This window comes from Numida meleagris, chromosome 2 (assembly GCF_002078875.1).
Source record: "Numida meleagris isolate 19003 breed g44 Domestic line chromosome 2, NumMel1.0, whole genome shotgun sequence".
Lineage (NCBI taxonomy): Eukaryota > Metazoa > Chordata > Aves > Galliformes > Numididae > Numida > Numida meleagris.
This window is the reverse complement of record NC_034410.1, coordinates 65,862,529-65,884,956: the sequence shown is the minus strand read 5'-3', so window position 1 is coordinate 65,884,956 and position 22,428 is coordinate 65,862,529. Positions and strand designations below refer to the sequence as shown.

At 44.3% G+C, this 22,428-nt stretch overlaps 1 protein-coding gene across 1 annotated transcript in view; it reads left to right on the top strand.

The window, feature by feature from the left end:
* Nucleotides 1–13,246, top strand: part of PHLPP1 (PH domain and leucine rich repeat protein phosphatase 1) — a 133,713-nt gene extending 120,467 nt beyond the window's left edge. The window contains exons 13-17 of the mRNA XM_021388919.1: nucleotides 2,472–2,602; nucleotides 5,656–5,760; nucleotides 6,695–6,889; nucleotides 9,074–9,302; nucleotides 11,188–13,246. Of these exons, the coding sequence (XP_021244594.1) occupies nucleotides 2,472–2,602; nucleotides 5,656–5,760; nucleotides 6,695–6,889; nucleotides 9,074–9,302; nucleotides 11,188–12,318 (1,791 nt within the window). The 3' untranslated portion in view covers nucleotides 12,319–13,246. The remainder of the gene's footprint in view (nucleotides 1–2,471; nucleotides 2,603–5,655; nucleotides 5,761–6,694; nucleotides 6,890–9,073; nucleotides 9,303–11,187) is intronic.

Genomic DNA, 22,428 nt, shown 5'->3' with positions numbered 1-22,428 from the left:
GAAGTTGGAATTTGAGTACAGGTTTCGTAGTTTGATGAAAGAAACCTGCTTGTAGCAAAGCACGGAGTTGTATAGTTTCATGTTGTGACTGTGATTGTCATACTTAATGGTTAATCTTAATTGAGGTGGCATTCAAATACTCCAGATTTCTTGGAGAAATGTTACCTGAGGTAATGGCTGTTCTGCTTTCGTACTTAATTAGACCGAGAGGCTGACATATTATATTTTTTAAGTCAGCGCTACTAGAACAGTTAGTAATGCAGTTACTGTGTTGTTTGAAATTGTTTCAGAGGGAAAGCTAATTACAAAGGGTTATGCTTTTGCACTTAAGGTAACTCCAGGATTTCCAAATATGAGGAACAGTGAGACAGCTGTCTCTAGGCTGATCTTACACACTGCAGTTAAGGATACAGAAATTTTGTGTTGTCTTCTGCATCAAAAAGCGCTGTGGATGTCTCTGAGATACTTTGCATAGCACTTTTTTTGGAGTTGAGATGAGTTCTGGTGTGCCCACCTTCAGTCACAGCTGGAGATAATTCGAGCCCCTGTCAGCCATGGGCGAGATGTGCTGTATTTACACCTGTGCAACTAAGCAAATGCTGAATATTAAATGCTGTGCACCACCTGGCCCGTCCTGGCACGGTGTCCTGCATGCAGTTGCACTTGTTCTTCTGGTGCTGCACGGGTGGGGCTAAACCAGAAGGAAATTAAGATCAGTTAGGAAATATGCTTTCCTGCTTGCCTGGGGAGTAGAATAAGGACCAAATTTAATGTAGATATTAGAAAATTCCTGTTCTTCAAACAATACAAATCAAATCGGAGAAATCCTAACCTGATGGATAAACTATATTCACTGCTGCATAGGGACCAAGGGATCTCCAGTAGACTGTTACTACCTTTAGTGTTTTGGGCATACACTGAGTACAATGAAATGATTTTGCTGATTTTGTACTCCTTATTCCACATTCTTTTCCATCAAATTTCCGATGGCGTTGAGGTGTTGAACACAGCAAGGCCTGCTGGCAGCTTTATTAATCTGAGAAGTAATTATTAGCTCTCTGGAAGCAGCAAGGAATAGTGAAGAATTAAAAAAAAAAAAAAAAAAAACCACTCAGGAATAACTTTTCTCCTAAGCTGTCTGCTATTTAGTTTGCATGATGGATTTTAAATTCTGATTTCCATATGAAGTTTAGATAATGTCAGCAGTTTGTTCTTCCGAGATAATTAGTCCTCTGTATCAGAGAACCTCAGGATTTGAGATTTGGGTCATTATGTGTGTTGCATATATTTAACAGCGTTGGGAGAATTTTCTTTTCTGAATTTTACTGGGTTATCTTATGTCTTTTTTTTTTCCAGCTTAGGACCTAGTATCTTTGAATATACCTAAAAGACTTCCATTTTCATGCTTTTATCATTGGAAATTACATATCAGTCAAAGTGAGCAGCTAGGAAAATTCTCCCTGCAGCCTACCCCCAACTATTCATCCCTCAGTTTTACCAGAGTTTTTGAGGTTTGTTTTCTTTTTCCAGGTTGAAAATAGGAAATTATCATTCTGGAATTTATAGATAGTATTCTTGCTCAAATATTAGCCTATTCTGTCCTCTAATAAAATTTTGGCTGTTTTTGCATGCTATGCCTGTGGTCTTGTAATACAGTTTGAAGAGCTGGTTTTGTTCAGATTTTTGTGTACTGACTTGCGTATGGATATGCAGCTTTAACATTGTTTGGTTTGGGATTTTGTCTTTCTAGGGCACTTGTTCTACCTGAATTGTGCTTAGCTGGTGGATAGCCAGCATGCTCCTCTGCTGGTTTTCAGTCATATTTTTTTCTGAAGTACTTTGGCTTTAATTTTTTCTGCTTATTAAAGTAACTTCATATTTAAACATGAATCCTTCTAAGATAAACAAATTAAAGCCAAGCTTAAAACTGCTCTGGTATTTTGTTACTTTTTCTCTGCTCAGCCCCCACTCCATGTATTCATAACTTCTTCTTTTCAGTATCCTTCAGTAAATGTCAGTTTCAGAGTATGTTCATACCTGTGCTGCTATAAGTGAACTTCAGAGGGGGGACTGCTGTGACAGCATCATAGAATCCCTAACCTCGTTTGTCTGTTTCCTTTATCTACTACAAGACTGGCAACCATTTTCATCAGTAACATTTTTTTCTTTAATACTCATCTGTTAATGAAAACAGTGACCTTATTTGTCCCTACAAAGAGCAGACAAACCTTACTAGTTTTGCAACAAGCTTACACCTGGTCAGAAATGGAAATGGAGCAAGCATATTTCTGGCTGTCCTAGGCATCTGGAAGAAGGCTTTGTAAATGCCATACAAAAGAACCACTTACTTAACAAATAATCTTAGATCTCGACTGTAGCCTCTCTTATTCATGAAACGTACATTACAGCATTTAATCACAATCTGATCTTAGTGCCAGCTGGATTCTTATTTAACTGCTTTCCTTTCGCAGTGTGTGGATCTAAGCTGCAATGAACTGAGTGAAATCACATTGCCTGAAAACTTGCCTCCAAAACTGCAAGAGCTGGACCTGACTGGAAACCCCAGATTGGCCTTGGATCACAAAACCCTCGAGCTACTGAAGTAAGTTGACTTGCAGAGTGGAGAGGGTGCAGAAGGAGCTAGTTTGATCTCCATGTTACTTCTGACATTAGATTGCACCACTGAGATGCTAATAGCTGCTTATTATGTTTTTTCTTAGTCTGTTTGCCACTCTGTTTCTTGTTACTCCCTCACAAAACATTTCTTGTAATCCATCATATCCCTCTCTGGGGAGCTCTGTTTCCTTCCTGTTTATCTGTTTGTTTCCCACTCTATGACTCAAGTGCCATCTGTAACTGAAATGCACCAAGTGCCTCGTGCTGCCTCCTGCAGCGTGTGGTGAAACTGCTGCACTAGAACAGGTAATCTGTGGACGGTGGTGCTGCTTTGAACCTTTCTTGTGTCCTGAGGGGAACTGCACCAGCTCTGCTTAATTCCGAGTCTCTTTGATGCTTAAATACTGAATGATACCAAGAACAGTTGATAACCTTCTGAGGGTTGAGCGTTGCTTTGTGTGGTTTGCTTTTAAATACTTAAGATCAAGCACCGAAGTATTAAACCCCATAATAATAAGTTTTTGTAGGTTAAAAAACAAGAGTTCATGTTCTGCGGCAGACAAAGTGGAGGGGGGAGGAAGCAGAAGGGGATGTCTTTTTCTCTTAAAATGCTGCTCATTGTATGCCAGAAACCTTTCTAAAGAAGCAGCATGTAATGTTGCTGTGATTTGTAGAGAAGTGTGTGTGTGCTACCAAAGCTGCTTTAATGGTACCCGATCTTTAAGTTCAGGTACCATTGTGTATGGCCAACAGACAAGAGAGGAAAGCTTGTTTATTGCCTGTTTAGTAGTCAGGCTTCATGCCCTACAGCAGCGTTGTACAAATCTAAGACCTAGGCAGTATAAGAGTAGCATTGCCCAGTGCCACAATGTATTTTCACTGCCATATGCAGTGTCTTTAATTCACAGAAACTTTTTTCTTACACATATATACATATATATTTTATTTATTTAATATATATATATTTTTTTTTTACAACTTCAGACCTATTCTTGTCTGTGTAAATACCCTTCAGCTGAGGTCAGGTATTTCAGGTCTCCTTTGGGATATAGCGGATGTCTGTATTGATGCACAACATTTCCACAGTGCGCTGCCACCGCTGAACGTGAGAGAGGAGATGCTCCTTGCCCTTGCTTTTTGTGGCAGGCACAAAAACACTTGTGCTCTTGGTGCTTTTTTTATCTTCCTTCTGCATGTGGAAGGCAGCTCTCCATCTGTGCCCTGGCAGGATTCAAACAGGCAGTAGGTTAATGTGTGTTCTTCTGATGAGAAGAGTTCTGTCATGCATGCTTGCTTTTTTTTTCCATGTATGGAGATCTTAAAGGAAGCTTGCATGCTTAGGAGGGTGTTGCCAAGTGACTTATAGGACGTAAGGATTTCAGTAGCAATTATAATGAAGAGGGGAGGGGAGGAAAAAAAAAAAGATGCTGTTACTGTGATTTTTAGGAAAGAGCTTCTGGTTCAATTATAACATCTTGAATTGGGGAAAAATATCGCATACTGTATAGAAGCCTTAGCTCATCTCCCTGTGTAGGATGTGCTCCTGGGTACCGTTCCTTTATGAGCACGTGGTCTAGCTGTAATTACACCCCTGAGGAAGATGAAGGCAATGCACTGAGGTAGCCTTTTCTTTTTTTACCACTGCTGGGAAGCATTGATACAACCCTGGGTCCTTGACCTGCCCCAGGGTCAGTCAACCCAGCTACAAGAGGAAATGGAAAAACCCTTTTGATCCAAGTTCCTCTGCCTTGCAGGATAAGTGCCTTGTATGAGAAGCCTGTGAAGAAAGTGCATTAGCTGCTGTATGTCATAGTGTTTTGCAGGTACAGACGTAGAATATCTGCTATTTCAGAATAGATCCAGGTTTCCGGTTTGATTGGGATCAGATACTTCCTTTCTGATGCCATTGTTGAGGTGTTTGCCTTACCTTTGTCACGCTGAGGGCTGCAAAGCCAAGAGCTCAAAACGCCAATGGCTCTAACATGATTTTTGTAGCTTATTTGCTTTTAGCGGGCCCTAGCTGATGTATGTCCTGCCTATTAGCATTAAAAGAAATCAGTGTTGGATGTGACAGTCCCTCGGGTTATTTGAGGAAGGCTGTGAAATGAGAAAAAGACTTCCTTGTGCGTTCAGGTCAGGTGGGGCTTTGGATGGAGAAAAATGAATCCTCTGAGCGAACAGTTAGACCTTTCTGCTCATCCTTTTATGATTCATTTGGTTCATGAAAGGTCCAGGTGCCTTTGAAGTTCCTGCAGCGCGTGGGGAGCTTGCTTTCCCTGCCTTTGGAAGAGAGCGGAGGGAGCACAGGGCAGGTCATCTCTCCCCAGCAAAGCCGGGCTATGAAGAGAAGCACATAAACAGATAGGGATGGTCCCTTTTCAAGTCTTTATTGCGCTATGCGAGGTATTTGAATTGCAGGCTAGAGGCTATGTTGGTAGTAAATTGGAGGGTAGAGGATCAAGGGCCTAGGTAAAATCTGGGCTGTAAAATTACAGAAGGCAGAAGGGCTGTGCTCACAGCCTGGGCTGCAGGCCTGCTCTTGCAAGTCCGGGCAGTGCTGGGACGGAGCCGATTTCTGACTCGTGGGCATTCTCATAGACTGTTACTGCATGTTGCTGGCTCTGAAGACTTTTAATTTAGGGGATGGTGCAGGTCATACAGACTTGTTCTTAACATGGATGAGAAGGGCTTAAGCTGAAAAATCGCTCCCTATACTGGCTTCCATTAAGCTGGTGACAAATTGGCCTTGCGTTCCCACTGGGCCAAGCTGGAAACAAATAGCTCAGGGGTGAGGGTAGGGAGAAGAAAAGCTGGGTAAGCAAACAGTGCAGCTGACACCCTCACAGAGGCTTGGTTATTTACGGCTTTTTTGTTCTCTGTAGACAGACACAGAAGGGTAACTGCTTTAGATGTCCTGCTCTGTTTTATTCTATTAAATGCGTTCCTAAGAACTGGGAGGAAAAAAGCTGCTGTTCTTACATTTTAAGCTGAATCTTGTCAGCCTGTGAATCCAATGCATCTTTTCCTTTCTTCTTACAGTAATATCCGTTGTTTCAAGATTGACCAGCCCTCGGCTGGTGATGCTTCAGGAGCTCCAGCAGTGTGGAGTCACGGTTACACAGAGGCATCAGGAGTTAAGAACAAGTAAGAGCCAGTGTTATTCTTATTATACAAGCATCCTAGCAGCAGAGCTCTTCTATGCAGATACAAAGAGATCTGCTATTTCAGTTTGGGGATGTTTTGGGCCTCACAAAGGCAGAGGCCGTGCCATGACTCTATATTTGTATACCGGGCCCCTGCCTGGCTCTCAACTTTCTTCTTTGTCAGGATTGTTGCTAAGATACAAGTATAACCAACGCATTTTGTCTGTGCAAGCCTTTGGTACTTGCAAAAGATCTGTGCGTTTAATAGCATTTTCCTCTTTGCAAAGCTTCTTTATCTTCAACTAAAGGATGTTTACCAAGCAAATCAGAGATACTAAAGGAGGAAGTAGAATGGCCAAAGTTCTGAATATTCATAGTATGTGGAGCTTCTGTGACTGAGGCAGCACTTGACAAATAACACACGAAGAGTCTGCTGGTCTCTGTGTCGCTGGCAATGTGACAAATCTCTTTGCTCCTTAAATACCTTTTGAGAAATCTTCTGCTACCTAGGTTTCTCCAGCAAGTGCCAAGCAAACTTTTACTTGCTGTTTACTAATTTAACACGCAGGTTGGTCAGCAGCATGCTGAGTCATAAAGATGGCTCTTGGTGGGGCAAGTGCAGTTTCAGGTGATGATACTTTGGATGTATTTCTCTCCCTAAGTTTGTCCCCCATTTTATACAAATAGGATACTTGTCCACATGCAAAAAAGGAAGAAGAATCCTTAGGTCTTGGCTTGAATTTCCAAGTTCTCTCCCTGTCTCAGCATTGCTGAATGGGCCTTTCTCTTCTCCACGGAAAAGAGCAATTGTGAGGAGCTTGTGAAAAGAATTAGTTAGAACTGGCTCTCAGACCAGGCTGCGTCTTCTCAGAATGACAAGATGAGAAATTGGTGCCGGATAGCAATCTTGATGTTCTTCTGCTTTGCTTTACTAGGTTGTGTGTGGCAGCACTGTCAGCCAATAACTTCTGTGACAACAGAGAGGCACTTTATGGTGTTTTTGACGGTGACCGCAATGTGGAAGTACCATATCTGTTGCAGTGCACCATGAGTGACATCTTGGCAGAAGAGCTACAGAAAACAAAAAATGAAGAGGAATACATGATCAACACTTTCATCGTTATGCAGAGGTGAGTCTTGGATCTGAAGCATTTTTTACCTTGTGTATGCTCACTGGGCAGCCTGTTTGCTTTCAGGTTGGTTGCATGCTCTTTACTTGCTACAAAAAGTGGGACGGAGGGAAGAAGGGGGGAAAAAAGAGGTAGTTTCTGGCAACTCTGTATTCTTTTATTGCTTATTTTGTGGATATTACCTTCTGTTCCTTTCGGAAGTGAGGAGAAAAACCCCAACCCTTTCCCACCCACCCAAACAAAAAGGATATCCAGCCTCAAAATTATTGAATGTTTGATGAGTGATTTTTCTCTGTGTTATCTACATTAAGTCTTATGACTCGGAATTTGCTGTAGCCTAGACAGTGGTATGAATTTCTTGATCATCTTTTAAACTTCCTTACTATCACTACTGGCAAAGCTTGGACTGAGTCTTTCTGTTTCTTTCTGTACCAAGTCAGGTTATTTAAAGCCACGCAAATATGAAAACATGCACTCTTGACTCCCTAAAAAAAGTCTATCTCATATCATTCCTTTGACCCAAGAATATTATTTATGCAAGACCCATCTGAAAAGGCTGTGATACAGTAGATGTAACAGCAGTTGCATGTGGTGATTTGGAGGCATACACCTGTGTGTATGCATGCTGTTCTTGGCAGAACAAGAAACTGTGCGTGGAGAGAGACTGAACAGAGGAAGAGTATGAAGGGAACTGAACGAAGAGGTCAGGGAAACAAAGGAGAAAGCAAGTGAGAAGGTCCCAGATGACAGAAATGGATCAAGTTGAAGTAGCATCACTTGTCATTCAATTGCTGCAGCTCTGGAAGGGAATTCTGGTATTGGGAAATAGGAGCAGCAGGATGTTATTGAACCTTATAAACATAAGAGAAGATGCTGCCTCTCACAGAATTGCTGTGGTTTGAGTGGTAGCTGAGAAGGTTCCCATCTAATTAAAACCTTTAAAAACAATATAAATGTTGTGTGCTGAAAGCATTTACTAAGTGGTTTTGTTTCCTACTCACGGACTTTCACAGGAATGTACGTTCCTGCAAAAGAGCTGTATTTGTGGGAGGCAGGGCTCAAGTCAAAGTAAGCTAACCATTCCTTTGGAGAACCAGAAATAACATTCATTCTAGTTGCATGCAGCCATTCATTGAGGATTATTACAGATACTATGCAACATTCTTGAAGTGCCTTTAAAAACAAAACAAAACAGATCAGCATATTGAAGCCTGGGTACAAGTTCAGTTGTGCATTGTTTTCCCAGCATTTTGAATCAAAAGTTCTTGCCAGCTATACCTAGCCTTAATATAGATTTTAGTAGCCCCTGTAATGAGCTTTCTAGTTCTTAATTTCTGTAGGAGAAGGCCATGATAAACAACATACTGGCAAAGATGGATGTTTTTTTCAGTCCTGTTTCAATTTACACAAGTAAAATTACCCGTATTGAAATGAATTTACATTGTAATGACAGGATTCTGAAAATTGTAGTTTTATCCATGCTTCTTTGTCCTTGTTTCTGTTTTGTTTTTATTGTGACCGCTGCTAAAACAGCAAACATAAATATTTCAAAGAACCTATTTAGCAGGTTAGTAACCAACATGATGAATGAAAATCGTGCCTCCTTATGGTGGAATTAATAGCTACTGTGGTTTTTGGTCATTGTTTGATTCTTTGAAAGCATTATTCTGAAGGCATCACAAAACAATGAACTTCTAATTTCTATTTTTGCCCAAAACTAGGATCTCTACAGTTAAACCTACTGTTTTTCATAGTAAAATCTTTGGATTCAGGAGCCTAAACTCTGTCTGGTAAACATGGCTTTCTTTTTAAGCTCTACCTCAACACTTTTCTAATGCTCTTTGTTTCCCTCTGTGTGACCTTTGAAGTAGACTTCTTTCAAATGTAGAGAAAGGGAGCTGACTGTGCGGCTCTTTGGAGTGCAGAGATTTTTCTAAAATTGATTCTAAGATTGGAGTATCTGCATCACGCTGTAAATAGCACACAGCTTGAGAGCTGTACGTGATGACTCTGCAGTGTTGCTATAATGTCATAGTCTTCAGTGGAGACTTTTGTTTTTGTCCCAGTGATCCAAGAGTCGATGTCCCGAGTGCTCGTGGTTGCAGAATAGCAGTTGTTTCTCATTAGTACCCATAACACTTGTTTTTCAGCTAAAGAACAACCAGTGTTTTGTTTAAATTCCAGGAAACTTGGAACAGCTGGACAAAAACTTGGAGGCTCTGCTGTCCTTTGCCATATAAAACATGATCCCATGGACCCTGGCGGATGCTTCACGTTAACCTCAGCAAATGTGGGGAAGTGCCAAACTGTTCTCTGCCGGAATGGGAAACCTCTGCCTTTGTCCAGGTGTTATGTGATGAGTTGTGAAGAAGAGCTGAAGAGGATTAAGCAGCATAAGGCCATTATCACAGAGGTTAGAGAACTCTGGTGTGGGTGAAAGGAGGACTGCTGCATGTCACAGCTTCCTTTGAGGATATTTGCATGGTGGTATATGAAATTACACATCTGTATTATTAACCTGTAAGAGATGATATTAATAGTATGGGTTCCAGAGTAGCACTTCTCCTTTCAAGGTGATTCATATCATGCAATTAAGTTGTTTGTCCTTCTAATTGCCACGCTAGATTTTGGTTAGCTTCCGAGAATAAATTATTGTGAACATGCTCTGGTGAAACAGGAGAGCTGACACCTTCCCTCTGAGATGATGAGAGGAAATAATGTGTTGGTGCTGTCATGAAGATCCCCTCAATCCGGAATGATGAGAGCTGAGCACTTGCAACTATGCCATCCTTATTGTAGAAGAATCCTTACTCCTGGCAGATTGGCTTTGTTGTCTGAGCTGTCTATTCCCAGAGGTGCCCTCTGACAAGTGGCTCTTGAAGAGAGCAGTTGCCTAAAAGGAAGAACCCATCCTTTGCTCAGTTGGAGGGCCATAAGAGAGGAGAAAGCTACTTGCTGCCTTCTTACAAGCTTAAAGCCACCACTGTCAGCTGTGCACTGCCTTGCGTGACACATGCATAGGAACAGAGGAATGTTGTATCCTCTCAATGGGGGAGGAAGGGGCAAAAAAACTCACTGCTGTACACCCGTGAGCAGGTGTGTGTGTGTAATAAAATCGTGTGCTTATTAATCTTGCCAGGAAGAGATGATGACTGGAATCTCAAACGTGACAAGTTAGAAAGGAGTCACTCCAACATAGCGTGCATCACTGAGGCACATTCATTATGCTCTATAAAGAAAAAGGGAAATTTCTGTGCTGAATCTTGAGATGACTCATTGATTTCATGCTTTGTTGATGGCTTATCACTTCTGTTAGAATCCTAATAGGGAAGTTAACAAGCTGACAAGGTTTTAAAAAGGAAGCTTTGTTAGTCTTGGTTTGCTATTCTGTGGTTATTTGCTGTATAATAACTGCTACTGTCATCAGCTGGACCAAATGAGCGTAAATCCTCACCTCTGTTGTTCGTCTCGAACACACAATTAGCAGGCTGCAGCTCTCTCCACAGGCTGACAAGTAACCAGGCTTGCTGTTTCAGATGCTCGCTATGCTTATTCTGGCAGCTCAGATCCTCACCAGGACAGGATCCTGGGATTTGGATGTGCATGGGATTTACTTCTTAAATATGCCCATTTTTACTGGTGCTTTTCCTTCAAATATTATTCCTCCTCATTTTTGAAATGTTATAAGTGGAAGCATAGTAACTAATTAGAGCATGTAAAACATTTCACCACAGTGCAGCTGACTGCAAAATGCAGACTTGCTCTCTGCTGCGTTTGACTTGCTTCATTTGAAGCTTTTTAAAATGAACTTCTTTTTCTGATGTGATGAGCCAAGATGAAACCTACAATTGTTATACCTGCAAGAGTAGAGTCATAACTGCATGACCTGCCCCTATATCAAATGGAGCTGTGTGTGACTTTGCCCTGTATAAAGCCAGATATCGTGGGCGGAGGAGGGACAAGTCTGACTCATGGGTAAAACATTAGTCCAGTTGGCTCTCACAGCTGCAAGAGCAGAATAGATAGGTCTTTGTTGCAGACTTCTGCTTTGTTGGTCTGCATAGGTGATGCTGATGACAAATCAGTAGGGTGTAGGAGGCTGAGTGCAAGGTTAGAAACCAGCCATTGCTGTGTTCTCATCCCAACTTCACCTCCTTGCGAGCTGCTTTTCCATTTGCCCATCAGTAAATGTCTGTGACTAGGGTACTACAAAAGCAGGCGCTGGTAAAAGACAGGGGGATGGGAGTGCTGTACATCTGTCTGCCTTGTTTCCAATTTTCTATCCGTTCTAATTTCAGGATGGCAAAGTGAATGGTGTGACAGATTCAACAAGAATCTTGGGATACACGTTCCTTCACCCAAGTGTTGTGCCGCGTCCTCATGTCCAGTCCATTACCTTAACTCCACAAGATGAGTTCTTCATTCTGGGGAGCAAGGGGCTGTGGGACAGCCTCTCGATGGATGAGGCAGTGGAAGCAGTCAGAAACGTGCCTGATGCACTGGCAGCTGCGAAGAAGCTTTGCACTTTGGCCCAAAGTTATGGCTGCAACGACAGTATCAGTGCAGTTGTGGTTCAGCTCAATGTTACGGAGGACAGCTTCTGCTGCTGTGAACTTAATGGGGTCCCACCGCCCAGCCCAGGCATTTTCCCCCAGTCTGTCAATGTGGTCATCAAGGACAGGCCAGCAGATGCTCTTGGGATGCCATCTTCAAGCAGCGGCATGGCTTCAGAGATCAGCAGTGAGATCTCCACCTCAGAAATGAGCAGCGAGGTGGGGTCCACCGCCTCCGATGAACCTCCGCAGGTAGCCATGAACGAGAGCAGCCCGGCCTACCCCGGGGAGCAGCGCTGCATGCTGCATCCCGTCTGCCTGTCCAACTCCTTCCAGCGGCAGCTCTCCAGCGCCACGTTCTCCAGCGCCTTCTCCGACAATGGCCTTGACAGCGACGACGAGGAGCCAATAGAGGGGGTGTTCACCAACGGCAGCCGCGTGGAAGTGGAGGTGGACATCCATTGCAGCCGAGCGAAGGAGAAGCAGCTTCTCCAAGTGCCTGTGGAAGCCAGTGATGAAGGTATTGTCATCAGTGCCAATGAAGATGAGCCCGGCCTTCCCAAGAAAGCCGAATATTCTGCCACAGGCACGATAGGGCGTCGGAGGGGCAACGGCTCTGTGGCGCCCCAAGAGAGAAGCCATAACTTGATTGAAGTTGCAACAGATGCGCCGCTCAGAAAAACAGGGGGATATTTTGCTGCTCCGGCACAGCCGGACCCAGATGACCAGTTCATCATCCCACCAGAGCTGGAAGAAGAGGTCAAGGAGATCATGAAACAGCACCAGGAACAACAACAGCAGCAGCAGCAACAGCAGCAGCAGCAGCGGCAGTACCAGATGGACCACCTGGCAGACTACTACGATACACCACTATGACCCACTCTACTGCTCGGAAATGAACAGACAAGGAGACTTGAGTGCGGGACCCAGTGGGCTCACGCTACAGCAGGGGTTTCCCTTCTACGTTTCCTTTATACACTTCCTTTTCTTTATCCTGCCACTACAGATAACTGCAGCTTTTCAGTTTGTTAGGTTTAATATTCATTGACTTTCTTCTAGAGATGCTTTACCAGTAAAGTTTAAGATAGTTAATCTTCCCTTAACATATCAAGTGTAAAAACAACAACAAAAAAATAATAAAAAGGTTTAATATATTGCTGAGAAACAGATGATGATGTAATATTTTTTAAAATGGCTTGTTTGTTTTGTTTGAAAAGCAGGGCAGTAGCCAGTGCTAAATGATTTAAGTAATATTGTAATACTGTATTTCTTTGAGAGAAAAGGCTCTTTTTGGTCTTGAAAATGATAGACATTTGTAGAATATGGAGACTAACTCCTAGGAGTTGCTTTACTCTTTCAGGTGACTTAAGTCACTGAGATTCACTAATTTTCTCTGAGAGAACAGTTGATTGGGAAATTACTGTAAATAGCTCAGTGTTGTATAGTGATGCTTACATGTTTTGTAGCCTTGGCATTAAGGACACAAGCTGAAAAACTGACCTTTTTCTTAAGCAATTCTTTGGGCCATGGTCATTGAGCATAGCGAACGGAGTGACTGCGTGCAAGTTAGCTAGAGTTAGATGGTACAGACCATTGAAAGAAACCCACTTTTTCCTCTGGTCTCTTTCTATCCTTACTTTTACAGACACATTTTATTTGTGTTCCTTATTGCTGCCACAACCAGCATGATTGTATAGAGCTCATTTGCTGTAGAACATTTACAAACCAAGAGTTATATTAAAGCCGAATGCACAAATGAACATGTCATAATTTTTGTTATAATAAATATGAAATTTACAAATGACGTCTGCTTTTGTCTGAGTAGCTGAGCAGTGGCTTTCAAGCAGCTTGCTGTAGTTCATCATCATGCCACAGTCTGCTTAGACTGTGACAGGTTAAAACTTTTCCATCTTGGTGTATGCTTTTTTTTTTTTACAGTAACTGCAGAAGCTCACGTGTACTCTTAGAATTTTTAGTAAGCAAGTCTCACCCAATGGCTGTACAAAATGTCCTTAAGAGATACTGGATAACAGTGAGGAATTAGCATAGTTCTTTTATTTCTCGGTATAAATGGAGCACTATTGATTTGCCCTTCACCGTAGTATTGACAATACCAGAAGACTGAAGAGGAGTGATGCTCTGAATCCATGCCACTGGGACTGAGCAAGTCAAGGCAGAAATGATGAAGGGATAATATGGGCAAAGAAAGGGAGAAAGAGAACACGGGATATGGAGGAGGGAGAAAAAATTGAAGGTGGAAAAGAGCTTAAAGTGACCTAGATAAACTCAAATTTGCTTGTACGTGTTAAATGAACGTGAGTTCAATGGCAGTTGGGTAGCAAAAGGGCATTTCTCTGTGAATCCTGTAGGAAAGGACTCGCACCCTTCCTCGGTCTTGCCTCCAACCAACTGCTTCATTTTCCTCCTCGGTCTCTGAAGGTGAGGTGTAGATGGCCAAAACTGAGAGCACACCAAAGCCTACTGCTTTCCACATGGTCCCTTTTAGAACTGCATTCTGGAGTCAGAGCTTTTGTAGCATCGAAGCGACAGGATTTGGGCAGAGGATTTCTCGTCTGTCTGAAGAAGACATTTGTATTAGTGGTCAGTCTCAGCAAGTCACAGTGTGAGGGACTGATGCGTTCATAGGGACTTCTCGTTCCCCTTCCTGTGGGTGGATTAATAGGTTGGCTGTCTGGGAGCATCTCTGGAAAATTCAGCATTTTTAAACAGGGCAACGGGTGTTTTGTTCCAGATTTAAAGGGGAATTTGGAAAACAAGGTACAATTTTTGCAACTTGTGACTTTTCTCAACATCCCTGCCCTCTTTCACAAAGGATGTCGATTATTGTTCTTATCTGGCGAGTGCTGGAGCTGAGGTCATTGACTTCATTTTGGTGCACTGCTGTTGTACATGAGTTTATGATTAAGGGATCAGTATGTTTTAGACAACTTCAGCAATCAGGAACTATCTGACCTGAAAAAAGAAGCGGATTTGTTTGCAGAATTGGGTGGCTGTAACAGAGGTGAGGCCTAGGGGCTACTGAGAAGGGAAGGCTTTCGACTGAAGGAAACGTAGAGCCGTGCTACCTTTATAATCAAACCTTTTGAGTTCTCTGAAAGTTGCCAACAGCCATATCTGAGGCAAACAGAAATGCACGGACAGGAGGAGGTAGATAGCTGGAGGCAGAAAAATGAACATAGTTGCATTATTTCCTGGAAGATAACTTTAAACAGGGAGATATGATGGTGTTGAGGAGATAGTCCATTGCTTGCATGCAAGCCTTTTTTGTGGCATAAAAGCTTTTTCATCTTGCTTTCTGCCGTCGTGCTCTTACATAATGCGTTTTGTTGTGTATGAGCAGCCCGTTGGATTGAATGCTTGTGCATTCAGAGCAGAGCAGGGGCTCCTCATTGGTAACCAGTACTGCAGTTCTGCTGCCTTCCTGTGGCTTATTGCTTTTGGAATGAGCCAAATATCTGTGCAGAGTATCTCCCTCATTACTGGAGACGGCCATGCTGCTACTGCAGTGCCCCATACATTACCTTTTAAGCGTTCTCTTTGTAATGATCTGAGCTTGCTCGCTAGCTGTTGTGCTTCCAACTCATACACATAATGTTCTAGCAAATTGTACGTGTATATTTTCCAAAGCATGGCACTGTCACTTTGGAAGCACATCCGGGTGGGGGTAGGTGTTACTGAAGTGTCACGCACCTGCAGAAGTCATTTCTAAGAATTCCCCTGGCATCAGCTGTCCTCTAGCGATATTTGAATGGAGAGCCTTTGTGTTAGAGGCATGTGCCCTGAATCGCTTCAGTCAGCCCCACCCAAGGGGATGGCGTTTTAGCCAAGATGAAGTAAAATCCGGTTTCTGACATTAATAACACTGGAGAACAGTGGCATCCACTCATTTCTCTGTCAGTACCTGATGATGTCTTTTGGGTTCAGACTTGCAGCTCTGGGCTTCAAAATATTCACGAGTAGCTCGGTTGGAATAACCCAGTGACCAGCCTCCAACTCAGGGGTGCAGAAGAGTTTGAGTTATTTCTAGCAATGCAATAAGACTTAAAGGAGCAAATAAAACAGTATCCTTAGCCCAGTCAGCCTGCTTTCCCTGAACATCGCCTGCTGTGGATGGAGAGATGAGCTTGTCTGACAGGAGATGGCCCTCGAGCCTTAAGTTGAGCAGATCTGAGCTCTGCTCTGGAGTTGGGTCCCAGGGCTTTAGCTGGAGGGGGGATGCATAGCCAGCAGCTGGCCCAAAAAGTATCTTTTGCACTTGGCTGGAACCAGGACTTCAAGGTTTCTGTTTAATGACTGCGTTTATGCTTTTCTCAGTTAACATGCTTTACCATCCTGCCTTGTTAATTCAACTGACTTGTTTCAGGGCCAATTTATTGCGGTATGCTTGGATTAATCGATTCGCTTCTCACTGATCCAACTGTTACCTGCGTGCTGGCACTTGCTATGCAGCGAGGATCTGTGGGTTGTGCCTGAACCTGCGCGTGCTGGAGGGAGAGCTGGGCAGGAGCGTGAGGGCACAGTGATGCTAGGAAGCCATCGTGCAATAACGTTGATTGAGACCGTGGCCTGTAAGGTGCCAGGCAGGGCCAGTCAGACCTCCAGCAGGGAGGCCTCAGTGCTGTGATGCTGTCTGGAGTTGATGCTCCGAGCACGGCATGCCCTTCTCCTCTCCTGCTGGATTTAGCACAGCTGCACGGAGAGAAGTCCCTGTGTTTTAACAGTGAAATCATCACTGCTGACTCACAGAACAGATGGAATTGTTTCGCTAGTTCAATATATGCTGTGGAGTGCTTTAAAGAAAACTAAGGCGCAGCTATGGGGGAAGGCTGGTACAGCAGAAGCGTGTGAGTCAGTGACTTGTAAGATGCTGTTTCATTGTAAACCCTACAAAAGAGGGATGGGAGAAAATCCTTGCAGTTAATGCTTCTCTTGATCCCAAAGGACTGAATGCATAGAATATTTAGTGAGGTGCTCTGTATTTAAAACTGGATGGCAATGGAGAGCAAAACAAGCTATGCCTTTTCAGGTATTAGAACAAATGAATGCTGATGCTGTAGTGGCCAAAGCTGTTCCTTGTGGGCACAAGCAAAGGCTGCTAATGGGAGTGCTGGGAGTTGGCAAGTCCCTGTGGCAGAGCCATTTAGTGAGGGGTAAAGGGATTGCCCTGTTCTCTCATTGTGTTTAGCAGAATTTGACCGTGAGGTTTCTCAGTCACTTCTAGTACCAGCAGAGTCTTTCCGTGGAGTTCTTGAAGTGCCTTGAAATGACAAATTAAGAGAAGGAAAATGAGCCTGAAGTCTCCCAGCCTGCTGCTCCTTCCTCTCCTGGTGAGCTGCGGCTTGCACCTGTCCGAGCCAGAAGCGTGCTCCTTGTGACGAAGGTAAGAAGTGGCTTTCAGGCCTCTCTTTTTAATTGAGGCTGAGCTTTTGTTTGTGGGGCAGAAAGCCGTGTGCTGCGGCCGTCTTTGCTAATTGCAAACTACAGGGGCTCCCCCTTGTGTTACTGCTGGACGGGAGAATACGGCTACAGCTTCGTCACCAAGGGCCCAAGTGAAACCCGCGCTCCTCCGCCCTTGCTCACACCTTCAGATGAAGCCATTCCAGAGCAGCCTCGGCCCAGCCCAACGCACCGCAGTGCTGCCAGAGGCAGGAGCTTCCTGGTAAGGCCGGGGCGCCCGTGCCCACAGAAGCATTCCTGCAATCTGCAGGAAGGAAAAATGCCCTTCCAACCGCCTGTGCCCCCCAGCGGTGACTGCGCACACCAGTAATCTCCAGTTAGAAAGTCTTAAGCTCCTTAGTTTTCTGTCGCCGGCTCTTCCAGTGTCACGTGGCTTCCACCGCTCTGTGCCGAGAACCTTGCCCTGACACGCTGAGGGCTGGGAAGCGCTGCGCTGGGTTCCTCACACTTTGCAAGAAGGGCTGCGTGGGCGCAAAGTGCTGTGGGTGTGCGGATGATGGATTTAGGCATCGCTTGGTACTATAAATCTGGGTACAGTGGGAAGCCTATGAGTAATGCATCTGCGAGGCGCACGGTGTATTTGCAGCTAATGAACCTCCGATGCTCAATGAGCAGCTGGGCAAATCTCAGCCCTTTTTTTCCTCCCGCACTTCAGCTGTCCAAGTTTCACTTGGAGAGGCAGTATGGGTTAGCAAAAAACTCAAGGTTTCCATACAGATGTCTAAACCCCTCTGCTCTCGTTTCTCACGTACTATTTCAAAGCCTGTTTCAAACATATGGTCCTTACCTGTGCCTGTCTGTCTCACGAGCCTTTATACATTCTGTTGAGAAACTAATTACCTGTGCACGGATGCGTTGCCCTCACTTAAGCTTTCCAACATGTCCTACAAGCTCCAGAAAGTCCAGCAGCAGGTGCAACATGTGCTAATGGCACAGCTGGAGATCAATAGCCCATTTGTAGTAATGAAGGGCATCCTGCGACTTTCCAGTCCTGCACTGTCACACGCCAAAACCAATTCCATCAAACGCGGTGACGATCTGCAGACCTTGCAAGGAGCCTCATGTTTTATTTATAATGGGTGCTGGTGAGCATCTGTGACACTTTTATGCTGGGCTGGCATTAAGCTGCTGTAATAGATTGAATGCCACCTTTTCCTGGAGATGGATGGATGTGAAAGAGGTGAGTAACGACGAGTGTCCCAGCTGTCATCAGCAACGTGCTTGTGGTCCTGTTTAATAACTTATCGGGGCCTTAGGAAGGGAGATATGTGAGATCTGCCAATGTAATTGAGAGATGGGAGTTACAGAAGGTCCACTTTGTAGTTGGAGCTCAACTTACAGCGAATCTGAGTTGAGGCGGAAAATTGCCAGGAGACAAACTCAGATGAAGGTAGATTTGCACTTGGAGTAAAATACGTGGATTACAATTTCCATTCAAACTGTTCTTCAGTCTCCAATCCCTGTATGTATTCTCATCACTTGGAAGCGGTTTCTCTCGTAAACTGAGGTTGCAGTTTCCTTAAAGCCAAGCTTGGAATTCAGCTTCTGCTGTCGCAAAACCAGTTTGTGTTCGGAGCTGTTTCTTCACATCATATACACTCAAACTGCCCTGGAAAAGGCTTGAATTATGGTAAAAGTTAATATATTCTGGCAGTGTTCACAGTTCTTCCAGCCGTGGTGGTTTTATGGTTCCAGATGAGTGAATTATTTAGTAAATGTAAAGGTTAAGTTGAGCCTATTTTCAGGAGCAAATATTTCTCCCCTGGCCCCAGCCCCCACAGTTTGGCCTTTTACATCGAGAAAGAAGCAGCTTGCTTCTTGGGATGCTAATTTGCTCTGTTTTGGAAATGATTTTCCCTAGACTGAATTAATTTTATGAACAATTATTTGAATAAAAGAGACAGGCAAATGGATGCTCAGAGAGACACAGCCCACCAGGATGAACATTTCACAGCGGTTTATGTGGAGCAGTGGGATGCAGAATTAGTGGTGTGTTTTTTTTTTTTTTTTGTTTTGTTTTTTAAACACAGGCTTCCTAACTATCTATGCCCTCTGCTTCCTCCTCAGAAGAAGGGCATGGGGAGACATTCTGTCAAAAAAAATGACTTCACATTTCAGTGCTTCGATTGAGATCATCTCTCTCCAAGGCTGTGGGAGGGGTTCCCCTGTGGATAACGAATGTCTGTGAGCTCAGATGGGATTTTTGCTCCCAGACTGACTGAAGCTGTTTGCTCTTTCACCGAAGGAGACAGGTGTGAATTGATGGTTTAAACCCAACAGAGGTGCAGAGTGACTTTGAGATAAATCACCTACTGTAGTCAGCCCAGCGCCTGGCACCAGGGACCATCCGCAGAGGGGCTTTTCTCCTGACAGGCAGATCCGGCCTTGACACCCGCACCTGTCCCCTAGCATCTGCAGGTGTCAGGGTAGTGGTTGTTTTATTCCTCTTTCTGAAGCTTCTGAATCTGCTCGGCTTCCCAGAAGGCTTCTTGATGTAGCAGAAGTGACTCACATTGAGGCTCTTAGGTTGAAAGTCTGCCCACATCGCAACCCACGAGAAGTGCAGGCTTGACCTTCACCTAACAAACACTGACTGACTGTCCAGGGCACTTGCAGACCCCCAGGCCTAGACTTGCTGTGGGCAGGGAGCTCAGTTTCCTCTGGTTGGTATATGGCCCGCCCTGAGGGGAAGGAAAGCTTCCTCTTCCCTGCCCTAAGTCCTCTGAGGAGTATCCCTGGGATTTTGCACTCTCCTCTGCTACACATCCTTCCACGAAGGTGAGTGGAACAAACAGCACTGATGTTTATTTCCTCTTTGGAATTATTTCCCAGTGCCCTCTCTTCATGATGGCAGGGAAGGAAATGAAGGCGAGGCACAAAGCTTGCAAGAAACTGGCCATCACTGAGCCCTCTAAGGGCTGTGGCCTCCTTTGTGGATCCTCTGCTTGTGGTGCCCTTAATCTCTGTGTTATGGAGGGAACCTCCTTTAGCAGGGGGTTGGACTAGATGGTCTCCAGAGGTCCCTTCCAACCCCTAGGATTCTGTGAGGGGCAGAAACAAGGTCTCTGCAGGCATTCATCGTGGACGCTTACCTGCCGCGTAGATCTGGAAGGCACAGTGACCTGTCCTCATTCTTGAAATTCTGGCACATCTGCTCACAGGTCACTGCTTCTTAGAAAAGAAAATGTTATGAGACAAGACACAGTGAGCCAAACTGGATCCAGTCCATGGAGACTTGAGTCATCCTGTCAACGGTTTACGGGCATTCGGCCCGGTTCCGTAACGAAGGGGACGGGGGATCCACGGGTCCACGCCCCGGGAAAAGGGAAAAGGGGAAAAGGGGAAGGAGATGGCCCTGAGAGCAAAGAACAGTGGCAACAATCTGAGGAGAAACAAACTAATTTACCAAATAAAATATCGGAATGCAAAACAACACACTATAATACAATATAATTACAATTTAAGCTGATAAATCCAATACAGAGAGAGAATGTCCCAAAATCAAGGTAGGCCTTACTCTACTACCGACGATAAGACGGCTGGAGAGCGAGGTGCTGCCAAGACGAGAGACGGCAGAAAAAGGGACGAGGTCTCGTGATCTGCAAGTTTTTATACTGTGAGCTTTTATCTTTTCCCTCCGGCTGGAAAAGGAGCAAAGTACCGTGGGGACTGTAGTAGTCCTTCTTTTCTGAGAACCAGGTACATTCACTACATGATGTTATGATGTGGAATACCAATAACTGAAAATCACAAAACCATGACACATCCCCAGAGAAGTTCTGCATCCAAGAGGCCTAAGAGAGCCACCAGTCCCTGCAAATGCCATTACAAATGGAAGGAATTGGGCAGTGGGTATTTCTTAGGGTGTAGGTATAAACCAAAATCATTTGGACTTTTGTTTTCAGTAGGTCTGGATAAAGAAGTTTGACGAAGGATTTGTTATTCCAGAGCAAGAGGCTGGGCAAAAATGTAGCGGCTTTATGAAAAAACTGAGTGTCCCATGTCTGTGCAGATGGGAGTGAGCACTGGGAGAAAGGACAGATACACAGTTGAATAGACAGCAAAAACTGGGACTAGGATCTGGGTGAGGATGGATGCAGATGGAGTCTTGGCGCACTCCAAGCCTGCTAACACAAGAGGCCTGGAAGGCCGTGTCCCAGGAAGCTTTCTCACCTTTGAACGGAAACGCTGGGGCTGCATGTTGACTCTTGAGATAGGGAGCAGGCCCTGCAGCCGTGCATGGGGAGTTCAAGACCAATGATTGGTGCAAAAGTGGGAAGTGGAAGGCAGAGGTGAGACGGACAGGGAGCTGAGCTGCATGGGAAAGAGCAGGATTGCCTTGGCAGGGAGGTGGATGGGAGCTGAAGATCTTTTTCGAACCACTAGTGCTTCATTGTGTCTTTAGCTGGATGCCAGACATCCCTGTAGCAGAATTCCCCATCTCTTAGGGTGCACAGCAGAGGCCTGGTTCTGGGCAAAGAGCTAGAAATCAAAGCCTCGATTTCATGGCTATCATTGTTAATGTGAGTCACAGCAAGTTTGCAAAAAGTCTCCTGTCTTCTTATAAGCATAGTAATGCTATGGAGCCTGTTTGTTTATGTTCTGATCATTAAAGAGTGTTTAAGATATTATATCAATGTTAAATACTTACAGTAAAGGCTTATGCAATCGCTTCCTTATCAGAACTGTAATGTTTTCTTGTTAGGTGTATATTAGCTCAACTACAGTACTCTGAGATATGTGTCTTTGTGAGTGTGTGTATACATACATATATATAAAATGTATAAAATAAATAAGCTCTATTGTGGTTCAAAAGAGCCTCATCTGGGCAGTGATTCTGAGCCAGACAAAAATGAAAGACCATAGCCAGACTCAAAATTGCCTCTTCCCTCACCACAAGCTGACAAATCTTATGTACTTCAGCAATAGCCCTTTTTTTTCACTCTCTCATCTATGAAGTCCAGTGATCTGTTTCATCTTCCTCAAAAAAAGGACTCTTAAAAGATGTTCTCTTATTTTCTCAAGCCTGAGGGCATACAATTACTGCTGTTCACTCATGCTTTCCATGTTTAGATATTGGAAGGATACGTGAACGTTTTGTCACTGTTACAGAATTTCCTTGAAAATCTCAATGGCAGCCAGTGCACACCTGACTTGGGCCCTGTTCATCATCAGCTGCAGTCAGCAAGCCAAACCGTGCTACAGAGGCAAGCAGTATCTTCATTAAGCAGATAGCTGACAAATGTGCTGCCTCTTACCATCTGATTTGTGCTCAGTGAGATGAGAAAAATGTAGCAGACCTGGAGCCGGGACCCAGGCACTGCCTTTGAAGTTAGTTGCAGCTAGTTCCTCTTGGCAGCATTCCTCAGGGAGCACATGATTGCCATGTGATGACCCCCGTGACTCGAAAGATCGCATATTTCACTGTTCCAAGTGAAACAGGTCACAAGTGTAGCTCAGGTTGCGATTCAGGAAGGCACCTGAGTGTCCTCCGCTTTGTGACTATTG